General features: G+C 34.3%; 1 protein-coding gene across 2 annotated transcripts; it reads right to left on the bottom strand.

Moving 5' to 3' along the window:
• Positions 1-601: 601 nt before the first annotated feature.
• Positions 602-8,716, bottom strand: Zir (dedicator of cytokinesis). 2 transcript variants are annotated; one of them, XM_075297371.1, is made up of 11 exons: positions 8,571-8,716; positions 8,370-8,454; positions 8,117-8,295; positions 4,994-8,060; positions 4,823-4,932; positions 3,674-4,766; positions 2,755-3,618; positions 2,513-2,693; positions 1,807-2,356; positions 1,703-1,741; positions 602-1,478 (listed from the first exon to the last, which is right to left on the bottom strand). In XM_075297371.1, the coding sequence occupies exons 1-11, from the start codon at positions 8,609-8,611 to the stop codon at positions 1,457-1,459; spliced, it is 6,231 nt and encodes a 2,076-aa protein (XP_075153486.1). In that variant the 5' UTR covers positions 8,612-8,716; the 3' UTR covers positions 602-1,456. The 2 variants fall into 2 exon arrangements, with proteins under 2 accessions (XP_075153486.1, XP_075153487.1); XM_075297372.1 differs by having other exon boundaries at positions 602-1,741.
• Positions 8,717-23,798: the final 15,082 nt, after the last annotated feature.

Below are 23,798 nucleotides of genomic sequence, written 5' to 3' on the forward strand. Positions count from 1 at the left end.
CCAATTTTCAATCATTGTAAAAATCGAATTTTTCAAGGTCTTAAAAGTACGAAAATCGATTTTTCAACTATACAAAAAATTTATCTCCAAAAGTTTTTCATTTAAGTTTTAAAAAATTAATTAAAATTTTTTATTGATTCAATGAATTGTTTAGGTAAAACAAAAATTGTATCAATCAATTTTAATTGGTTTAATGAATTTTTAATTGACGTTGGTGATTTATGCAATCATTTCTGTGATAGAAGAAATTTCAATAAAAAAATTAATCATTTCAGTTTGTGATTGTAGAGAAAAAAAAGTCGCCTTCTGTCGACCGATTTTTCTTGATTTATAGAAAAAATCAATTAACTTTTATCTTATGAAGAAATCAACTTATCTGATGGATAAGGACTCGTTGTGTAGGTCCATTATCCGATACCGATTTTGAAGAGTTTACGCTAAAATTCTCCCTCAAGGTAGCTGCGTACATCTAAAGTGTTTTGATGTTTATATCACATCTATATCTCGACGAAGTTGGCCGGCTTGTGGTGAACTATGCAGCGCCAGTGTGAACACAACAGGCACACATCGGTTTAACGCTCGGACCTGTTAGAACGATGTCTTGTTTTTTTTCTTTTGCGTCTTTTTTGGATTCCTAAACAAATATAAACGTTCACAGATAACGAATAACGATCACCTATAGCACTAGTCGACTTGAAGCATCCAATCGGAATTAGAAAACAGTGGTCATCCAAAAAGCGCTGTAAAATTCTCGATTTGTATGTCCTGTTTTCCTACTCATACGAAAGCATTCTTTCGTATTTCAAACGAACGCAAATTGATTGTGGTTCCTCTATTTCGAAAGGCAAGTCACTTTTTTATTTTCTGTTGCATACGAGAACATTCTTTAAATGAAAAATGAATTTTCAGGCCAAATATATTTGTACGATTTACAGGAACAGGACATTAGTTGTTTAATATTTATGGTTGTTAATGTGTCGTGAAGAGTTACCCTTTATGAGTATGATGATGTGGCATATTTGACAAATATATGGATTTACTTTATAAACTAATTTTTGGTGTTTTATTTGGTTTTGCGAAATTTTGATTTCATAAAAAAATTATTGGTGAAAAATAATTCTATACTAAGTGGTAAAGATACTCAATTTTAAAGTACCTCTTATACTTTTACAATTTAAGTACACGTACAATACTCACTTTCTACAGGAAGTATTCCAATTACTTACACTTTCTACAGGAAGTATTCCAAAAAAATTAAAAGTTATCGCAACATTAAAAAAAATTGTCTAAATTGCTAGAAATTCTACTGAAGTCTTCAACAATATTCGATTAAAAATTTCCTGGGAAAAATATCTAAAGTGACTATATAAATTCATTATATACTTTTTGGTAAGAAATTTCTTATCATAAATAAGGTGATGTCCATAAATGTTTGGTTTGTTATTACATATATAAATTACTTGAAATAATCTGATACACTAATAGCAAAAAAATATATGATACGAATAATCCATAAAGTAGCGAGAAGACATGTAAAAAGGGGTGAAAGGAGAAAGAAAATTGGTGATTGTTAAGCTATATGTGGGTATAGTAATTGTTAACTATATTTTAAAAGCAAGTGTAAAATAAAAATAATACTTTTCAAAAAAAAAAAAATAATAATAATAATAATAAAAATAAACACCAGTTGTAGAAAATTTACCATTTCAAAGGTGTTCCACGATTATTGGCAGCATTTGCTCTATGAAAAAATTAAAAAATATTTTTATTAGTTTTTCTTTATTTCCCAAAAGCATTGATACTTACTTAACCACACCCTGCGCCTGCGTGGGTGTTAAGGTAATTAAAGGTGTCAAACGTTCCACAAAACGTTCATTATTGCGTTCCAATTCACGTTGATAATCTTTTTGATCCGATAATATGAGATTACGATTTTTCTTAAGGGCATCTCCGCAACGTTTAGCAAATTCCCTAAAGCATAGACGCAATTTATTTTGATGCTTTGTTGGTATAGTCACACCATCAGAGAGATTCGATAGAAATACTGCAGCCATTTCCATGGGTCCTTGGTTGACTGTTGTACCAATGCAACCTTGCAAAACCATTTGCAAGATTTTTGGATCTGCTGGTTCCTGATTGGTGGCAGCTGCTAATTCCAATGTTTTCTTTTGTATATCCTCAATGGCCACTTCAATTGGCTCAAGAACAATCTGTTGACGACTTATCACTTGAATTCGAGTCTTTACGTATGGGAAATGATTTGCAGTAGTTAAAATAGTTTTGCGTTTGCATTGTTCGTGTAGATCGCCATGGGCCTTACCAGATTTGGTAAAAGGTGTGGCAAAAATAAAACGTTCTAGGGAAACATAATCAAATACAGAAATTATAAAGAGTTCATGCTAGTATACCATTACTAAAAAAGTTGATATGAAAATTAAAATTTTCTAAGACATTCTAAATTTTCTCTCAACATTGCAAGTATTTTGAAAATAAACCATTATTCCAATCTTACTTATATTGAAATTCCTTTCGAAATACGTTTCCCTATGTCTTAGTTCATAGTTCTCAAAGTAGGGTTCCACATAAGTGATTTGTATATAAGCCTTGTCGGGATCTAAGCTGTTCACATCCACTGTATTCGAATCTTTTATAATATGAACTGAATCCGGACCAAATCTTTCGGCATAGAAATTCTAAAAATAAAACATTCTTCATAAACTTTCTTTTGTGGTGGATTTAGTCAATAAAACTTACCTGTAAGCGACTAAATATTTCGGGGAGTTTTGTGAGCGTTGGTTCTTTGTATATAAATTCTTGTTGATCAAGATCTCCAAATTTCGTTCCATAGAACCCAACACGGAAATAAGTTCCAAATACTCGTTTGCCTTGTAACTGGGCAATTCGATTAAAAGCCTCCTGAAGTTTACCATGTATTTTACTTAACTTCTGGAAATCTCTATTTGCCTCACAAGTGGGTATTAAAATTTTGTAAATCTCATTCATGGCCTCATACATTCCGGCAATCTGAAAAGAATTTGCAGCTTCTTCCAATAAAGCCTTGAGTCCAGACTCTGTAAAATGATTTCCCAAGCAAATGCCATCCTCGCCGGGACTTAGAACATCATCGCTTACTGCTGATTCCAGTAAAGCATTTGGTGTAACCCTTTGGAAACTCACAGCTCCTACAGGTAAATGTGGTTGAGATTCCAACATACTCAAATATTCAGCAACCAAAGCCCCAGAATGTACAAAACACATAGCTGCTTCTGTATGATTGGCTCTTTCGCGATGTTTCTTTGCCATATTTTCTAACCAAGTTAGACGTAAATCGGGATTATTTTGATATCCCTTGGCAATGCGATGCATTAAGTCTAACAACATTTCTGGATCTTCCTGATATTCTTTCATTTTAACAGTATCGGATAGAATCATATGTAAGTTGAATAGCAAATCTTGGACTTGTTCGGGAAATGAGGTATCCTGTAAATCTGTATCAGATTCGGCATATACAAGAATTGTTTTTAATGCACGCCGCAGTGATTGTTCACTAAACGAGGAGCTGGTACCGACCAAAGAAGACAGGGACATAGTGACTTGCATTTTAACCCGGGCAAAGTTCTGTAAATTAAAAATATTTCAATAATTCTACTATTGAATACAATCGTTTACTTACGTTTCCAATTTCAAAATTTTGTCTCATTAAAAGATATAGAGAAGCAGCTGCTTGTGACCTAATGCCTGGTAATTGGGATCCACAATGTTTCAAAAGTAACAAACATAAATCGGCACAAATATCTGTTTCTTCATCGAAAAGTAAATTGGGAAATTTGAAAATCAAAGACCTTTGAGAGGCGAAGAGATTTTTCAAAGCCAAGGTGCTTTGATTGCGGGATAAAGCATGCAACAAAACCTTTAGAACTGTACCCAAGAGATTATGATGCATTTCGGAATGTGTTGCCACTTGCACTATAATCTCTAGACAATCTAATATGACCAGCGTCATTTCGGTTGCCAACGATCCTTCTATATATTGGCTTAATTCCATTTCTGGATCAACTTTAATTGCAGTATCATAGAATTGTGTACGATATGGCATTTGATCTTTTTTCCAACGTAACTTTTCTGTGGAGTTACGATCTTTTCTACGATTTATTAGGTCGTAACGGGCAGAATTTGTGCCACGAATACATTCTTCTAATTTATCCTTGAGGTCGGTAGTTTTACGGAAACTTTGAGTATTGTTTCGTTTGAGGACAGGTAAACGTTTTTGTCCCTTATATTCAAAACAGGCTATACATGTATTTAAGACCTGTAACATTTGATGTACTCGATGTGGCGAAAGGCCAAGAGTCCAACGATATAAGGTTGTCTTTTCCAAATTCTTTAGTATCCACATGAAACAAACCAAGAGATGGCGGGTATTTTCACTGCTTAATGGTGATTTATTTTTCACTTGGTCTGCCATAAAAGCGTAGGATCTGGAGCCTGATATCGCGTAGGCAACCTCAGGACTAATGGTTGTAGTAGAAATCATTGTGTGTGGTCCTTGGTAATCATCCAATAATCCCATATTATGAAGACGATCATTAGAATCCGTCAAGTATTGATGAAGTTGTGGAATAGCGTCCATTATAATGCCCAATAAAGGCAAGTAGAGGGCGGCTACTCGTGCCCTAGCCTCACCATCAGTATAACGGGGATCCAAGTCATGAGAAGTCATTAGATTCCTTATACATCGTATAGCTTTTCCATGAAGTTGAGGATTCCTTTGGGAAATAAACTATGTATAAGAAGGATTTCAATATTAACCAAACTAACTTACATGACTTCTAGTACTGTGGCCAAATCGCTTAATACCAAACCAACAAGGAAGTGCTGTTGTCTAAATTCTATGCTTAGATCTGCATGCAAGGCAGCTCTCTCCACGGAACCCTGTAAATACAAACCATACAATTAAAATGGATCTCCTATTCCCAGTACCACTCATTCTTACATATGATGTTCCACTATTATTAGATGTTGTGCTTGGTGTTGGACTACATGGTGCTGATTTTGTTGTATATGGTGTACCAAACGGCAAATTCAATGCCACATAGTGTTCATGGCTACATACTATGCGCAAAAAGTCGATTTTATAATTCATCAAATCCGGTATAGAGGCATTCTTGGATATCAGAACTTTATAGTATGTTTTGATGAGACCAAAAACAAATCCACGATCCATAACACTGAAGAGGTCAAAAATGAAAAAACTGAGGCTGACATTAAGACATTGTGCCAATTTCGGTTCATTGCTGTGGTAGCCCACAACTTTGGTGGTCACCAAATGGACCAATGTCGATATATCGTCCGTAAATTGATGGGGAAATCTTTGTTTTCGAGGCGATAGCAAGCCACGTTTGAAATCCAAATGTTCGATCATCGACTTTATAATCAACTCAAACAAAAACCACGAATTACTCATAGCCAGATCGGCAGCACGTCCACTAGCCACCACCCAATGTAGAGCCAATTCCTCGTGCAATAATCGTATTTGTCCATCTCGTCCAGCCACGTAAGTTGGTGACATCTCCATTGCAAGTTCTTTGCGATCTAGGCTTCGACCAGCTACCACATTATCATAAATGCTGTAGGTATCAGCAGAAGAAGCATGTATTTCCTCTGCATTGCTACGGCTGCATGTAATTCGTCTTTTTCCACTAAATGGATGGGGAATTTTACTTTGAAATTGCACATAGGTGGAGAGCAACGATTGACGTCCTTGCTGATCTATAATCAAATCATCGTTGAGTATGGAAAGATTAGCAGACACCATACAGAGGACTTCGAAGACGGTGGACCCCAGAGATAAAGTTTGTCCACCTATCTTGTATGTCGTCACCAATAGCTCTATAAGTTTGTCCAGGACCAAATGCAAATTTTTAACCAATTGCTCCCTTTCTGCATTAGCTATTTCAAGTAAACACTTTTTCATTTCACTCTCCATGTTGCCCTCACCTATGCGAGGAGGAATTTTTCGAGAATCCAAATAATCACACATTAAAAAGAAACGATCTAAATTGGCATCCAAAGTATGCACTGATGTAACGGCCTCTACGGAAATGGTGAAAACAGGACGATGATTATCTAACCATTTAGTACCAGGTAAATGTACGTTTGGCGGTATGTATGAATAGTTTTCGGGTGGAGTTTCTACCATAACAGGCAATTGAAATTCTCCCACTTTTAGTTTTCCATCTTCAAGCAATGGTAACCAGGTGTAACCCACTGGAGTTTCCACTGAAGGCTGAACATCTTGAGGTTTCTTTTGGCACGAAACATGATAGATGGTAAAAAGTAAATGATGATTTTCTTTTAGATGAGCTGGTAAAGCTATTTTAATTTCATCGTAAAATCCGGGGCACTTATTGTGATAATTGACTGCTGTATATGCCTCGTTGGAGTATTCGGGACAAGAGGATTTACCAAAAATTGCATTGAGAGCATCACTTTGCTTTTCTCCTGCCATCAGTTGGACTCGAACAGCTATGTTACGGGCCGAACCGGCCCTAGAGGAAAAATTCAATTCCTTGGGCGATACATATAAAAGGTTGCGGTATGTATAGTGAGGATTGTATATAGGCATTGTGGGGAACTCTAGAATTTCCTTAATGGGTCTGGTCTTATCTAGTGGATATGGGTCGAGCTTAGCTAATTCTGGAGTAAGAGCATTTTTGATTTCGTCTGGGCAAGGAGAAATTTCCAATTTGATCGATCCGGGAATGCATTTATATTTCTTCATTGCCGAACTGGGGCGTTTCAACTCGGTCAAGAATTTGTATAGATCCTCATCTTTCATTTTATCGCCTTCTTGTTTGAAAAAGCTCGATATGGTCAATGTAATGGGTCTGAAAGATTCAACAATGTTAGCAAAATCGTCTGGGGACCAGGATCTGCGTTTTTCTTTTCGTTCCAAAGAACCTCTACGAGTTAAAGTTCCACTCATGTCATTAGCCTTGCGGCGAATCTGATCAAAACTGCTGGTAGATGATTTGCGGTCTAGGCTATTAGAACTTGCCGCGGAGCCAAGGGATCCCCCGCCAGTATCTTTGCCTCCACCCTCACCATCTTTACCCTCAAAACTTTCTCCATTAAAAATGTTGGTTAAGTAGATGCCAGTCCAAGCAAACGGCATTCGATATTTTCCAAGGCGTTCACAAAAATCAGAAGCATTTTGTTTGGCTTTCTCACGACATTTATCTTTATCGTCCTTTATATAGGGTTCCACCGAATCTTTGATATCACCCTGTAATACTTTCTCCAATCGTATAACCAAAAACAAATCATTGCTGGGGTAGCTTATATCAAAAATAGCTGTTCTGCTTTGAGTGCTCTCATCTGCCGAACGAACATGGGTACTTAGCATGCGCTTTAATGTATCCGAATTCATGTCAAAATAAAAGTTTTCTGAGATTTTCTTCTTGTCTTTGGCATCGTAAAGGGCCATGGAAGCAAATATTGGCTCTACTTCCAATTCGAGGCGCAATTGTAAACATTTCACATAAACTCGATGGCCAATATGTTCCATGGGAAATTCCGCAGCCATTCTACGTTCTATAGTATCTTCTGGATCGGCCTCGGGGTACAAGGAGAATAAGGCCTCTTGTCTATCTACCAGTCTTTTCATTTCATTTGTTTGATCAATACTTTCGGGTGGCACATCATCAAGAAGGTTAGGTATTAAAGGATCATTCACTGATCTTCTCAGATCGAAACTTGCCCAGGAGCCGCGGGGAGTTAATGTGTCGGTGCATGACGAAACCGATGAAAGACTAGCTATGGACTGGCGTGAACTTGGTGTGCAACTGGTACTTTGATCCGCCAAGGATGAGTCGTCAAATGATGCAAAATCTTTATCAATCTCAAATTCCTGTTGATAGGCAGAGGGGCTAATGGTGCCTCGATCTATTCGCTCACGAGCACAACATGAACTAGAATAATGTCTTTGTGAATATTCTACAACCTTCCAGGGTCGCGTATAGCAATTCACACACTCTTGTACATGCTGAGGCAATTCAGCACTGAAAAGAAATGTTGTTACAGTGAAAGAACTTTATGTCTATGTTATTAAACCTACATATTCTCTTTTGGCACTACATGATCAATGGTCCTAATTTTACGGGGTATTGTCTTTACCGCAACATCTCCGGGTGGAAAGTCCAAAATATTTTTAAGCGGATCACGATTTATGGTGTTCATATGTGAATTTAGAAACTCCTCATAGTCTAAAGGCTCTACGGGTTCTGTCAGTGATAGCTGCGTACGATTAGAGGAGGATGAGACACACCTTTATTTCTGAATATTGATTAACCATTAGCAAAAATACTTACTGTGGAAGAACACATCACAGAGTCTGTAGTTTTTGTTTGCATGTGACAATTAACCACATTTTTCCTCACATCCGAGGCATGGGTCCTATGAAAATATTTTAAGAAAATTTTATTTTTCACCGTACCTTAAGAAGCCCCACCTTATTTCATGAGCTTCAAAAATATGGGTTCTTTTTATGTTTAAAAGTTGAATATTCTTACCTCGATAGTTTTTGCGCAAATGAACGTTGACTTCCAGACATTTTTTCGTTTTATTTAATTACTAATATTGTGACTGAGTATTTTTATTTCAATATAAAAATGTCCATATCTTCCTGTCTGTCGAACTGGCTTGTTTATGTATTTTTATTTTTGGCAGACAGGACAAAGATGGCGTTAAATGTTTTGACAGCTAGGCTGTGTGTGACACTTCAATTAAAGCGACCTATTCGCAGCGTGCTGCCAACCTTCGCACTACAATTTTATTCGTACAAAATGTTTGTGTCTGAAGCAGGGATGAAGAATCAAACTTTTAAATTGTACCAACGAGAATAAAAAAGGGTACTTTTTTGGTTAAAAATGTACCACATTTCGAAAATAATGTATTGGAATATAGGTTAGGTATAGTGGCAGCCCTACATTTCAGGTTCGCTTAGACTTTTTAGTCCATTGTGATACCACAGTGGTGAACTTCTCTCTTATCACTGAGTGCTGCCCGATTTTATGTCAAGCTCAATGACAAGGGTCCTCCTTTATATAGCCGAGTCCGAACGGCGTTCCACAGTGAAACTACTTTGAAACACTCAGAAATGTCACCAGCATTACTGAGGTGGGATAATACAACGCTGAAAAACTTTTTGGTGTTTGGTCGAAACTGGGTTTGAACCCACGACCCTGTGTATGCCAGGCGGGCATGCTAACCATTGCACAACGGTGGAATATAGTAACCGAAATATAACAATTATATTTTCAACTTGTAAAATAACGAAGGTGCTATTTGTAAAGGTTTTGTGCGATTGGTTGTTGTCAAAGCCTTCATCATATTTTCATCTGAAAATGTTCAGTCAAACACGTAACAAAATTGGAGATTTGAACACGAGCGATTCTTAAAATACCACAACAAAACAATTTTGGCACAAAACTTGGGAATAGGGCATTCAATATTGGAAATTAATTGAGCGAAAACAATTTTTCAATCAAGAGTTGTGCGTGATCTGGCAGAAGATTCGACATGATATGACCTCAGCATCAAGACTAAAGTTCAATGGAAATGCTTCATAAACCCCTAAATATTTTTTATCCATTGGAAAAAGGTCTAATCATGGCTGAACAAGAAGGTTAAATCATAGGCCCATATGATTACAATTTTTTTATTTCGACAAAATTTTAAGATGTCAAAATCATATGTTTATGGTGATTGCAGCTCTCCAAATGCCACTGCATAGCAAATGCATCTCAAACAAACTCGCGCATTCATAGCTGGAGAATTGTTCAAAGATGACTTGAGTATCTTGATAACATATTCCAGACCCAAAATACCACGCACATCAGTTTTTAAACTGCATCATAAACTGTTTTTGTTAATAGATGGCGAAGATCCATTTGACTGACTTCTATTCTTAACTTTGGTGGGTATTATAGTCTTATTTGTCTCATATCGGCGTTCCTGGGATGAATTATCCACTTCACAATCACTCATAGGTGACGCAATTAAATTTGAACCTTTATTTGAATTATTTTTTTCAGGACAATTGAAAGAATAAATAATTGCAACTTTTACCAATGCCATACGATTCTTTTACCAGCTGTTTTTGACTTCTTAAAATTGTAAACAACATATTGAAATTTGTTGTTTTTGTTATCGTGATTCAACCTCCTTATTCAGCCATGGGTCTAATATGGACTCCACATATTTGATGTCTTGAATATTTTAAATATGTAGTTTGCATTTAATATATCGAAATGTTCTATTTTGTCAGATGTCAGATACACATCGGACTCCAAACTTGAAAAGGACTTTTATTACTCCATTTCCCTGCCAGCATTTCAAAGTTCCATTTCATCCTCATCGCTACCACAGACAGGTAAATGACACTACAACAATCGCCAACTGTGATGGGGGAAGCATATCAAAAAGTATGAAATGTACATGAAAGTATTTTGCCATCACTATTCTTAAAAGAGCCATTTTATATTTTGCGAAACGCCAAGCGCAACTAGCTTATTATAATTTATTTAAATAAAAAGGGAAATGAAGTGGAACCGGCTACTTTAGTTCAGCCGATTCCGCCGTCGATTAAGACGGCTCATCTCGACTGAAATGTAGCCGTCAATCAATCAACATATATTCTTTTTTAATGGATAATTTACCGTCGCCGATCCATTTTTGCCGGCTAGATGGAAAAGATGTGGACATGGCCCAGACATGGTCGTCGCTGATTCCGACAGCGAGAACTTCGAAAAACATCCCATGAAAAAAGACGTTTTCGTGCACATAAAGCGATGAACAAGTACACCCTCACAAAAAATCGCTTCTGTAACATATACTCCCAAACATATTTTGCTTCAAGCATATACATTTTTGGGTATTGCCCAAACATTTATATGTTTGATCTCTAACAATATATAATATGTTTGAAAGCATATTGGTCTAAACAATATAAGTTTGGGTAGTCTAAGTTCCAAACATTTTGTATTTTTGCATCCAAATTCAATAATGTTGTCTTCCAAAAAACAATATGTTATTATGTGACCATATAATATGTTTGGAAGCATTTTGCACCCAAAAATATTATATGCTTAAAAAAAATTCTCCCAAACAATATAGTGCTCAAAATTTTATTTATTTATTTATATATTTACAATCATAATGAATTAAGAAAATAAACAGGTAATATAGGTGCTAACAACATAGGTTTTCGACTTGAATGCTCAAAATTTTGTTTCTGCCCAATTGTATATTCCCCGACATCTTTCTCACTTCCACGAGATTTTTTAGTTCTTAGCACCTTTTTCTGTAATACAAACATTGTAGAAGAAATTATTCAATTTTATGATTTTTTTATATTTTAATTTTACCTTTTGCCGGACGGGGATTCGAACAGCGGACCACACAGTTTGTAAGGATCAAAGATGTAGCTGATCAATTGCTCAAGGAAAAATAAAATGTTAATTTTGTAATAACAAGCAACAACCACCAACTTAATTCAATATCGCTCCCTGTTAAATAGCGCTCCAAGCTACTAAACACATATATGTTTATAGGCTATTTCTAAATTAATATATGTTTGCATTCAAGCATATTATATTTACAAACATTTTATGTCCCAAACATAATATGTTCTAACATATTAACATATATGTCCCAAACATGTTATGCTAGTTTATGAACATTATATGCTTGCACTCAAAAATATTGTGTTTAAAAATTTGTGTTCCAAACATATAATGTTTATAGCCAAACATATGAAAAACAGTCTTTTTCAACCGTGTAGGAGGGGTTTTTCCCTTATCAGGCAATTCCCACTTCTCCAGAATTAATAACATAGTGGGCTACCACTATACCAAACCTAATCTACGTGTGTTCATCTGTAATTAGACATCATCTTCTCGATTGTCCTGGTATACCTACTCGAACATAACAAATCCAAACTTTATTATTTTGAACCTTGAAAACTGTAGAGACAAATAATACAGGTGTTTTTTTTCAAAATTAAAATTGTTATGTTAATGTAATATAATTAAAAATAATTTTTGACACATTGTCATAATTAATACTCGTATTTATGAAAAATTCTATGCATCATATACGGTTTCATATAAAATTATGCACACTCATATTTAAGCATGTAGGTGGCAAATTATTCCATACACTTGAAAACCCACAGTGATATTCCATTGGCTAAAAAAAGAAAACGTGACTTCTAGCGGGGGCTTTTATGTATGATGATAGTTCGATGGCATTCGCCTATCTCTCCAAATTATATGCTCCACTCAGTGATCGACTGATCTTGATTCAATGATTCTGCAAGGCAAGTGAAAGGAAGTTTTTTTTTTTATTTAATCTCAAATTCAAATCGATGAGTAGTGGATAGGCTGTGATTTGTTTTGTATATAACAAAAAGCTACTAGCTCTTAGGAATTCCTTTTCAGACATACTTGATTGAAGAGCCTAAATGTGATGATTTTGTTTTATAATAATTATAACAAACATTTTAATAAATATTTGGAGTATCGAAATTATTAACAGGCTTTTAATTTCAAGAGCAGGTGAAGAAGAAAAAAATCGATGAAACGGAACAAGAGAGAGTATGAGATGGTACCAGTTTGCCTTAACCTTGAAATCACAAACGGCAAACAACTACAGCTAAAAAAACCTAAATTAAAATCTGAAATTGACAAAACACGATCACAAATAATAAAAGCGGCCTCTGGTTGTTATCCAAGCACCAGCAATCATTGTACGATGATCTCGTGTTAATGTTCATTACTTTTGAAAATGAGATGAGCTGTCACATCTCTATACATCCATGCGACTGTATTTACGTCCGTCAGTTCATCCGGCATACGCTCGATCATTTATTCTTATACCTAGAAAAGTGAACGTAAAATTTGGAACGTTTTAAAAACTTTTTAATTGAACAACGATATTGCTCCACATACATATCAACATCCATAATTAAAGAACAAGAATAAAACAAAAACGAGTCTTTCATCTCGTAGTCACGAAAAGGTGTTATCTTTTGTATGGCTTGATGAATGAAGAATTATGAGGAAATCAGACTATTCCGGAAAAGCGAATTAATCTATGAAATCTTTTAAGGAAGTACACACTGAGAAATATTGCGATCGGCTTTAGGCATATGATGTCAAATGTAGAACAGAATATATCATCTTATGTGCTGCTCCCATTTGATCTTCCTGACTGTCGTCATACCTTTCTTCAATAGTTTCTTAGCATTTGTCATGTTTGGATCATCCCATAGAAGTTTCGCCTCTCTTCCTACCGTTTCACATCACTCTCGAGTGTCCCAGCGCTCATCCCATGTATCTTCTATTCATTAGGTGTCCTATCCCCCTTTGTAATGGGTACATGAACGCGCCGTTATATCTGAAATTGCTTTTATTGTCCCCGGCTATTCGTGTATACCCTTAGTCTCGCGTCATTAGGACTGTTTTCTTTTAGCACTGGATACCCTAAGCCGTGAAGCACTAAAAAAAAACAGAGTACTCGTTTATCCAGGACATTTCCAAAAATATGCAACACTGTAATCAGCTGTTTAAAAACAATCACAGAAAAGAAGTGAAATCGTGCATTTTTCATGTATGAAATGCTCAAATAGTAAAAAAAAATTACTGCTGGGATTATTTATGACACTTTACCACTTTGAATTTCATGTTTTTCGATAAATTGGTCACAATAAATTCCCAGTTAAAAAAGCGTCGCCAAAAAAGTAGTGAACATTTTCTTTTTTAATCCGGAAGTAGTGCAAAATTTGCGTAGAAGCGATGAATTTAACATGGGCTTGTCATAGGACGGATATCCACCATTTCAACAGCCGTTGTACTGAATTTGCATAACTTCTTACTCTGTGATTCGAATTCAGTGTTTTGGATGTTAATTAAAAAATCTTATCATATTTTCACCAATAAATAAATTTTATAATTTTTTATGATTTTTAATGCATTCTAACGCTTGTCTGACAAATTAGAATTAAAATATTTTAAAAAATTCACAATATTTTAAAAATTAACTTTTTTGAAACAAAAAAAATTTTACCCATTAAAAATAAGAAAAAAGCGAGTTATAAATAATTGAATTAAAATAACTTCCTGTGTAGTTAAAATAAAGAACATCTTTGGGAATGCATGTTTTGGAAGTGCTTTTAAAGTTGTGCCTTTGGAAGAACGTCCAAAATTTTTTTTGCTGGGTTGCTATTGTGAATCGAAGAAGTGTCACTTTATCAACACAGATCAGCACAGATGGGATGTTCTGGATAGAACACCAGTGCAATGATGTTCTGGATAGCCCATACAAATGTTGCATCCAGTGTTAAAAGAAAACAGTAGAGTCCTGTCGTTATCGCTGGACTGAAATTTTTAATCTTGGAATCTGAGTTCTCAGCACACAACCATAGAAAAAATCATGAACGGCTTGCTCATTTCAAAAAGATCCGTTCATCAAAGTGAATCAACACACATGTGGTGACGAACGGCGAACAGACGGTGTCAATCTGACAACGATAAAATGGCAAAACAACAACCAGAGTTCATGATCTGAAAATAGAATGGTTACAATTTATAAAAAAAAAATCCTGGATTGTCTGATCCATACGCGTTAACAGTCGCCTCAGCGTATTGCACCACCGACGTGACCGTTTCCGTTTCAATTTGTAACCGTCCGTTCACGATTTTGGAACGTAGTTTTTTCTATTCCAGTCCAGTTCTAACGTATTTTTGATCTCAAACTCCCTGAGTCCAATATTCCTAGATCCGTCTTTCTGTGGTCGGTAATTTACACTCTGCTCTCATCATCATCATTTCGGGTATATGATCACGGGTGGCTACAATATCTGATTGATGTCTACTGCGTTCAGGGTGCTTATTTCACCAAGTCTATTCTTAATGACTGATTGAAGCGTCCGAAAGATCAAGCCAATTTATTGCTTCAATTGTATTATTTCCCAATCTAAAAATTCGAAGGACTAATTTTTTAAAGTCTATCAGTTTCTGAGTTAACACGGGATCCGTTGTGATGCAATGGTTAGTATCTCCGCCTTGCAAACAAAGGATCATGGGTTCTGTTTAAGATAGTTTCTCCTTTTAATTTATTTTTATATATTTGTTCAAAATGAATTCAAATCTAACAGCTGAAATTAACTATTATTAGCACGTTATTATCAATTTATTACTTTTAAAAACAACCATGAAATCTTTAAAATATCTTTAAAAAATTTTTATTCATATATCTTTCTCTTTTTGTACCTTAAAACCGAGGTAAAGAACTACCTAATGAATAGAAATCAGTCTCCTTTACCATCGTAACCATCAACGATGGCAGACCTGAAGCGGAAATAAATATAAGATTGACTCAAAAGAAAACTTTGACTCCAATTCTATTTTCTGTCCCCACAAACGTCTCTCTTGTTTGTATCCAGCGAATAGGTAAAAATAATATCCTAAAATAAAAGGTAAATCCATGGGAAAATTTTCTCTAAATTTCCTTTAAAGTTGCAAATCCCGCAACTCAATCAAATAATTTAATTATTTATGGAAATTGAACCGTAATGGTAGTTAAACCATTAAACAGGTTCAATCTCGGGAGCCACCGTGGTGCAATGGATGGATTATCTCACTTCAATACTGCTGGTGACATTTCTGAGAGTTTCAAAGAACATACGGGAGAACTGCGAAGGGGATGAGTTGGCAAAGCTAGGGACTACCTTACATATTCCAGGGGAACTGGAACCTGTTGGTATGCCCCTGGCTACCTGCAAGCTCATGCTGCGTGAGAAGGCTGTTATGATGGCAAATGTTCGATGGGAGAATTGCAAGGGCTGTAACGACACCAAGCAAATATGGCCCCATTTAAACTTAAACCGCACACTAGATATGCTAGTGTTCTCGAGACGTCAGATATCTGCTATAACGGGTCGCTGCCTGATAGGCGATTTTGCAAAAACTATTGGCGCGAAGTATAATGACTATAGTATGAGCTGTCATGATGCGGAGGAAAAGGAATCAATTAAACACCTCTTGTGTGAGTGTCCTGCATTTTGTGCAAAGCACAAGCAACTTTTAGGAGCATATAGCTTCAGATTACTGGCGGATCTGGAAAACGTTAACTTAAGCAGTCTGCTAATGTTTTTGGAACAATCTGGTTGGTTCAACAAAGAAAAATAATCAAGAAGGTTCAGCGGTTAAAACCAGAAGTGCCCATATGTAATAGGTACTTTTAGTTAATGTGGTATCACAATGGACTGAATAGTCTAAGTGAGCCTGAATCTTAATCGGGCTGCCACTTTAACCTAACCTAACCTAACCTAAGTGGTTTCACTGCAATGTGGAACGCCGTTCGGACTCGGCTATAAAAAGCAGGTCCCTTGTCATTGAGCTTAATATAGAATCCGGCAGCACTCAGTGATAAGAGAGAAGTTCACCACAGTGGTATCACAATGGACTGAATAGTCTAAGTGAGTCTGAAATATCGGGCTACCTACCTACCAACCTACCGTGGGTTCAATCTCAGTTTCGACCGAACACCAAAAAGTTTCTCAGCTGTGATTTATCTTTTCTCAGTAATGCTTGTGAGATTACCGAGTATTTTAAAGCTTCTCTAAGGGTATGGTCACACTTGGTACATTACGTTCAGATAGGGTTGTAACAAGAAAATAAATAAAAATATCTTTAAAATCTATTATATATAAAATAAATATTAGATTTTAGAGATATTTTTTATTAATATGCTTCTTACAGTCCATTAGAACCTAAAGTGTATTAATATGAATACTTCCGTTCACAATTAAGTTCCAATAATAAAAAGAACTCCAACCCCTTTTCAAATGTTCTTCTGGTAAATCCCCAAAATATATAGCTGAAACTGGAGTAGCCTAAACCGGATGGTCACATGAGTGAGAGGTAGTCGTTGGGTGGAACAATAAAAGTTTCACTTTTCATAAAATCTAAGATTATTTTCGAATCAAATATGCCATAGAATTAAACATGAAGAATACCATCTATTATTCAACAATAGACAATACATAGAAGATGGAACATTATAAAAACCGGTACGAATTGATGAAGCTACTCGAATATTCGGAATTTAAGCAATGGGGGGTAATCATTTCAGCAAATTTCTAATCTATTCGATTACGCTGTTAAGCAATAATAATAAAAAATAGATTTGTGTTATAAGCTCACATAGTTAAAAATTATTTGCAACAAGTGCTATTAGTGACATGGACATGGAACCAAGAACAATCATACAGATTTGTTTTATTATTCAACTGCTTGAAACTGAAGAATCATCGATTTATGCAAATCAAGTTGTTTGTTTTTCTTTAGATTCTTTCTCTTTAAATCAAATAGGAAATATATCATATATTTGTATAATCTATAGCTTATATCATTAATGAATGGGCAGGTGCATCCACCTAGATTTTACATGGCTTTTGAAGATGTTAATTGTTAGAATCTATTTGTGACAATGTTGCATCATGTAATATTAGAAAATTAAAATAAAAGATCATATATACATCAGGTTAATTTTAAGGCCTAGAAGATGTTGTATAAACGGTTATTAATGAATGGTTGATGGAAACTTTGGAATCTGATACTGATATTAAAATCTCAGGTCAGTAAAGGCATCAATTGACAATTCAATTAAACTGAACACCGTCTTAAGTTAAATGTTAATTGTCATTCTTGTTGAAGATGCTATTCGGAATGCATACTACTGATCACTTATCAAAAATATAAATTTAGAATCGGGTAGCTCTCTTTGGTAAAAGTTAGTGAAATGATATAACAATGGGCTTTGCTACTTCAATGCCTTTTTTCTCATCCTCGGACGGTTGATAAAATTTTAGAGCACAGCTCCCAAACGGTGGAAAACCCACTTTATATATCAGAAGCCTGGTAGCCTTTGGCTATTAATCCCATTCAATTAACCATCGGTATTAAGTATAAATAAGACAGGTCAACTAATACTGCACGGTCCAACATGAACCCAAAATGGCAAATCAACTTCTAGAACGGGATCATATTTAATGTTGGTCATCATGGACTAAAGCCATATTAATTTTATTTTAGTTTATGGACATTACATTTTTGTTAAAATTTCCCCAATAAAAGCAAATTTTTTTTACCTTAATAATTTTTTGTTTACTTTAGTTAAACGTTTTAGTTCATAAAAAAATGCACCAATGAAGCGTAATATGTTACATGTTTAGTAATATGTAATATGTTTAGTAAATTCGCATTCTTTCAAAGTATTTCGGAATTTTCTAAATTTTGTAAAATTTCTCAAAAATGTGTTCATCTTGAATTTCGTATGGCGCTAAGGACATTTTTACATATACTAAATTGATTATTTTCTTTAAAATATCAAACTTTCTTAAATTAGTTTTTTTTGTAATAGTTTTTTTTTTTTTAATTTGCCAACAAATATTTATTTATACTTATCATATCGGCGTTAGTTAGTTAAACATTTCTAAAATTACCAACATTTTCCTTCGTGATGGGTTCACTTTGTTTGAGTGCACCTTTGTAAGATTTCCGGGATCTTAATTATTTTTCATTAGACTCAAAATATATGTACCATGCGGAACTGACAAAGAAATTTCACATTTTTAGAATATCTGCAAACTAATTTCTTTCCTTCTTTCAGAGTAAATAAAGTCTGTTGCGCGCAAACGTGGTAATGCGTATCATAAACAAAGATTTATTTTATTAGGCTTAGTATAATGTTTCTTCTCAATGAGCGAAATCGGCATCTTGCGCAGAGTCATCCTCTACACAACATTTGTTATAAGATAGACTTTTCATGGTCTTGTGTATAAACGGGTTCCTCTCTTTCAGTAGTCTCCATGATTTTGATCGGGTTTCTCATATTTCGACCGCGCTATATGTGTCCCACCGTCATTTTTTTTTAATTCAATCAATATATACCTTGAGTTCTCTAACCACTTGAGTTCTTTACCAGTAGCTTTCTGGCTCGCGCCCCCAAGCTGATGAAAGATCATGTTAATATTACCGTGTTCAGAGTAAAAAGTTGCTCGTTCTCCTACATTAAAGTACAGTTCGAGATCACAATAATTCTTTCATAGCTAGTCGGGTGTCCATGAATATATTCCACTTCGAGAGTCGGGAGAGAATTTCAGTGTCTGGGTTGCTATTGGCATGTAGTACGATAGTTTGCAGATAATGAAGCCGACCCGTTTTTGTCGGCGGAGGTTATAACTAAATTTTTACCACCGACGGCTTGACGGTTGAGTCGACGAAAATATGTCTACTTGGGGTCGTTCAATTATCCACACATAAATAACAATATTTTTTGTCTTCAGTCACGAAATTAATTTATCCAATTAATTTTTAATTGAAATGTCTTAAATCGCAGAAATGTCTTCAAATTAATTTAAAGGCAGTTATAAAATTAATTAATTAATTAATTATTTTAAAATTAAATTAAGACTAATTGGAAAAATTTTCTTAAATTTTTTTCTGTGCAGTAAAATATCAAACGGAATTGGCAAACATGTGGGGTTTTTCAGTCTTAAAAGAATGTAACTATATTGATTGATTGGTGGCTACATTTCAGCCGAAATGTGTCAAAATAGATCACACTGAATGCTACCGAATCAGTACCACGGTTGCCACAGTTGGTAGAATTCCTGATATTTTGGTAGATTTTGCAAAATAGATTTTGCAAAATTCCATTAAGACGTACTTCATAAATTTTATATAGAAATAAAATTTTGACAAAAAGTCGATAGAAATAAAATGTTGACAAAATTTTCTTTAGAAATAAAATTTTGACAAAATTTTCTATAGAAATAAAATTTTGACAAAATTTTCTATAGAAATAAAATTTTGACAAAATTTTCTATAGAAATAAAATTTTGACAAAATTTTCTATAGAAATAAAATTTTGACAAAAATTCGATAGAAATAAAATAAATAAAATTTTAACAAAATATTCGATAGAAATAAAATTTTGACAAAATTTTCTATAGAAATTTTGCTTAATAAGTTTTTGTTTGTTTAATAGTTTTTTGGCCAATTTTTCTCCAAAATTTTGGTAGATTATATTTGGTTCGAGTGGCAACCGTGATCAGTACCCCCAGAAAAAAGACAACGAAATTTTTTATAGTCGATTTAACTTTATTTAAATTCATGAAAATTAGTTGAATTGAGTTCAAATTTGCCAAATGTGAAAATTTGTTCTTATTTTAATTATTTTTTGCTTACTTAATGACGTGAAATGCAAATGAGAAAAAATTGTACAAATGATGTACACAATTTTGTTTTGTTAATTGTATTAAACTTTGTTAGATAATGGTACTAGCTTGCCCAGAAATCTCCCTTTGATGGGAAATCTTTATACATTTTTAGACCAGACATATGCTATTCCTAAGACTCGCTTTGTTCTTCTACAAAGCCAATTGGAATAAGCTACACCCAGAAGTATTATAGCATAGTCTGCGTAGCGGACGGGTCCAAACTCCTCGTCAGTAACGATATTGTCGTCCCCACCATAAATGTTTCTTTTATGTTGACAAGAAGGGTTAATTGTTAATTGAAGTTGCTTCATTCACGGATCATGATTATACCAATCAGCCAACGTAAATTCAAAAAATATTTAATTCAATTAAAAATTTAATTGGCTGATTAACAAATACAATTACAACAATATTTTTTTAAATTTAATGTGTTTTTATACCCACACACAAAAAATTTTTTTTCTGATTCAATCACGAAATTAATTGATCCAATTAATTTTTAATTGAAATGTCTTCAATCACAGAAATGATAGTATCAATTAAAAAATTAATTGAAGGTCAATTAAAAAGTTAATTGATCCAATTAAAAAAATAATTGATACTATTATTTTTGTGATTGATTTTTGTTTCAATTAAAAAATTTGTTGAATCAATTAAATTTTTAATTGAATATTTTTTAAAACTCAATTAAAATGTTAATTGGAAAAATTTTCTTGAATTTTTTTTGTGTGCATCGCCATAGAATGGTGACGGGGGTATAATAAGCTTGTCATTCCGTTTGTAACACATCGAAATATCGATTTCCGACTATATAAAGTATATATATTCTTGATCGGGGAGAAATTCTAAGACGATATAGCCATGTCCGTCTGTCTGGCTGTCTTTTGTAATCACGCTACAGTCTTCAATAATAAAGCAATCGTGCTGAAATTTCGCACAAACTCGTCTTTTGTCTGCAGGCTGGTCAAGTTCGCAGATGGGCTATATCGGTCCAAGTTTTGATATAGTCCCCATATAAACCGACCTCCCGATTTGGGGTCTTGGGCTTATAAAAACCTTAGTTTCTATCCAATTTGCCTGAAATTGGAAACCTAGAGGTATTTTATGACCACAAAGAGGTGTGCCAAAAATGGTGAGTATCGGTCCATGTTTTGGTATAGCCCCCATATAGACCGATCTCCCGATTATATTTCTAGGGCTTCTAGAATCGATAGTTTCTATCCAATTCGCCTGAAATTGGAAATCTAGAGGTATTTTAGCACCATAAAGAGGTGTGCCAAAAATGGTGACTATCGGTTGATGTTTAGGTATAGCCCCCATATAGACCGATTTCCCGATTTTACTTCTTGGGCTTCTAGAATCCGAAGTTATTATCCAATTTTGTTGAAATTTGAAATCTAGAGGTATTTTAGGACCATAAAGATGTGTGCTAAAAATGGTGAGTATCGATCCAGGTTTTGGTATATCCCCCATATAGATCGATCTCCCGATTAGGGGTCTTGGGCTTATAGAATCCGTAGTTTTTATCCAATTTGTCTGAAATTAGAAATCTAGAGGTATTTTAGAACAGTAAAGAGGTGTGCCGAAAATGTTGAGTACCGGTCCATGTTTTGGTATAGCCCCCATATAGACCGATCTCCAGATTTTATTCTTGGGTTTATAGAAACCGTACACACAAAAAAAAATTTTTCTGATTCAATCACGAAATTAATTGATCCAATTAATTTTTTAATTGAAATGTCTTCAATCACAGAAATGATAGTATCAATTAAAAAATTAATTGACAGTCAATTAAAAAATTAATTGATCCAATTAAATATTTAATTGATACTATTAATTTGTGTGATTGATTTTTATTTCAATTAAAAAATTTGTTGAATCAATTAAATTTTTAATTGAATATTTTTTAAAACTCAATTAAAATTTTAATTGAAAAAATTTTCGTGAAATTTTTTTCTGTGTAGTTTTTATCCAACTTGCCTCAAATTGGAAATCTTGAGGTATTTTAGGACATTAAAAGGTATGCCGAAAATGGTGAGTATCGGACCATGTTTTTATATAGCCTCCATATAGACCGATCTCCAGATTTTATTCTTGGGTTTATAGAAACCGTAGTTTTTATCCAACTTGCCTCAAATTGGAAATCTTGAGGTATTTTAGGATCATAAAAAGGTATGCCGAAAATGGTGAGTATCGGTCCATGTTTTGATATAGCCATCAGATAGACCGATCTCCCGTTATTACTTTTTGGGCTTCTAGAAACCGTAATTGTTGTCCACTTTACCTGAAATCGGAAATGTGGAGGTTTTTAGCAATACAAATAGGTGTGCAAGAAATGATTTTATTTTTTAGGCTTTTAGAATCCGTAGTTTTTATCCAATTTTCTTGAAATGAGAAATCTACAGGTATTTTAGGACCTTAAATATGAGAGCCGAAAATGGCGTGTATTGGTCCATGTTTTGGTTTATCTCCCAAATAGACCGATCTCCCGATTTTACTTCTTGGGCTTTTAGAAACGATAGTTTTTTCAAATTTGCATGCAATGCCGAAAATGGTGAATATCGGTCCATGTGCACTGATAATGAAAATGGCATGAAACTGAATTATAGTTTCCAAATTTTACTTCTGGTAATCATTTAAATAATGGGGGTAAAAATCTACAGATGTTAGATTTTAAATCAAGGCGTTATTTCATTTTCTTGCACACTTGCACACGATGTTTATGATTCCTCTAAAACTCAAACAATATGGTTCTTATAAATCCAGAATCTGATCTAGTCTTCATAGGTAAAATCTTTGAATTTATCTTCGGGGAGTGTACTGGTTGAACTGATCTGCTTGTCACCAAATCCCCCTGAAATTTTCACAGGAAACTATAATATTTGATTCATGGTGGTGGGTATTTAAGATTCGGCCCGGCCGAACTTACTACTTTATATACTTGTTGTATATTAAATTAAAATTTTGATGGAAATATTTTCAATCATGTTTTTTTCTTTCAGAGTAAAAATAATAAAAATTTTACGAGTTTTAATTTACAGCAACTATGACACCAGCTACAATGTTTCATTTTCTTTTGTGTTTGAATTGGTTGTCTTGATTTTTAGAATCATTTTAGCGATGGCACCAAGTACATTTTTTTTGATGTGTTGTTTGTTTAAATCCGGCTGGCACCACCAAGCACCATCGCCAAACAACCAGTCAACATCAGCACAGAATATAAAAGACAAACATTTAAAATTTCAAATCGAGAGGTAGTTTTCTACTTTCAAAAAATGTTAAAGATGTTAATAAAAAAACAGAAAAATAGAATGGTTAGCAATCTTTTGCAAGATATCAGTTCACATTGAAGCTAGCAAGATTTCATCTATTTTAGTTTCGATTATTTTTTCTTCTGGTATTCAAAATGTTTAGATTCATATGACGTATGAAATTATTCTATGAAAATGAT

This window comes from Haematobia irritans, chromosome 2 (assembly GCF_050003625.1).
Source record: "Haematobia irritans isolate KBUSLIRL chromosome 2, ASM5000362v1, whole genome shotgun sequence".
NCBI classification, from domain to species: domain Eukaryota; kingdom Metazoa; phylum Arthropoda; class Insecta; order Diptera; family Muscidae; genus Haematobia; species Haematobia irritans.

What these genes read in the sequence shown, in the direction of transcription:
- Zir (XM_075297371.1), bottom strand. Translation starts at nt 8,611, where the DNA reads ATGTCTGGAAGTCAACGTTCATTTGCGCAAAAACTATCGAG. An exon ending in CTGTGATGTGTTCTTCCACA is followed by an intron (nt 8,296 to 8,369) that starts GTAAGTATTTTT and finishes AATCGTACGCAG; the next exon opens with CTATCACTGACAGAACCCGT. An exon ending in CGAAAGGAATTTCAATATAA is followed by an intron (nt 2,357 to 2,512) that starts GTAAGATTGGAA and finishes ATGTTTCCCTAG; the next exon opens with AACGTTTTATTTTTGCCACA.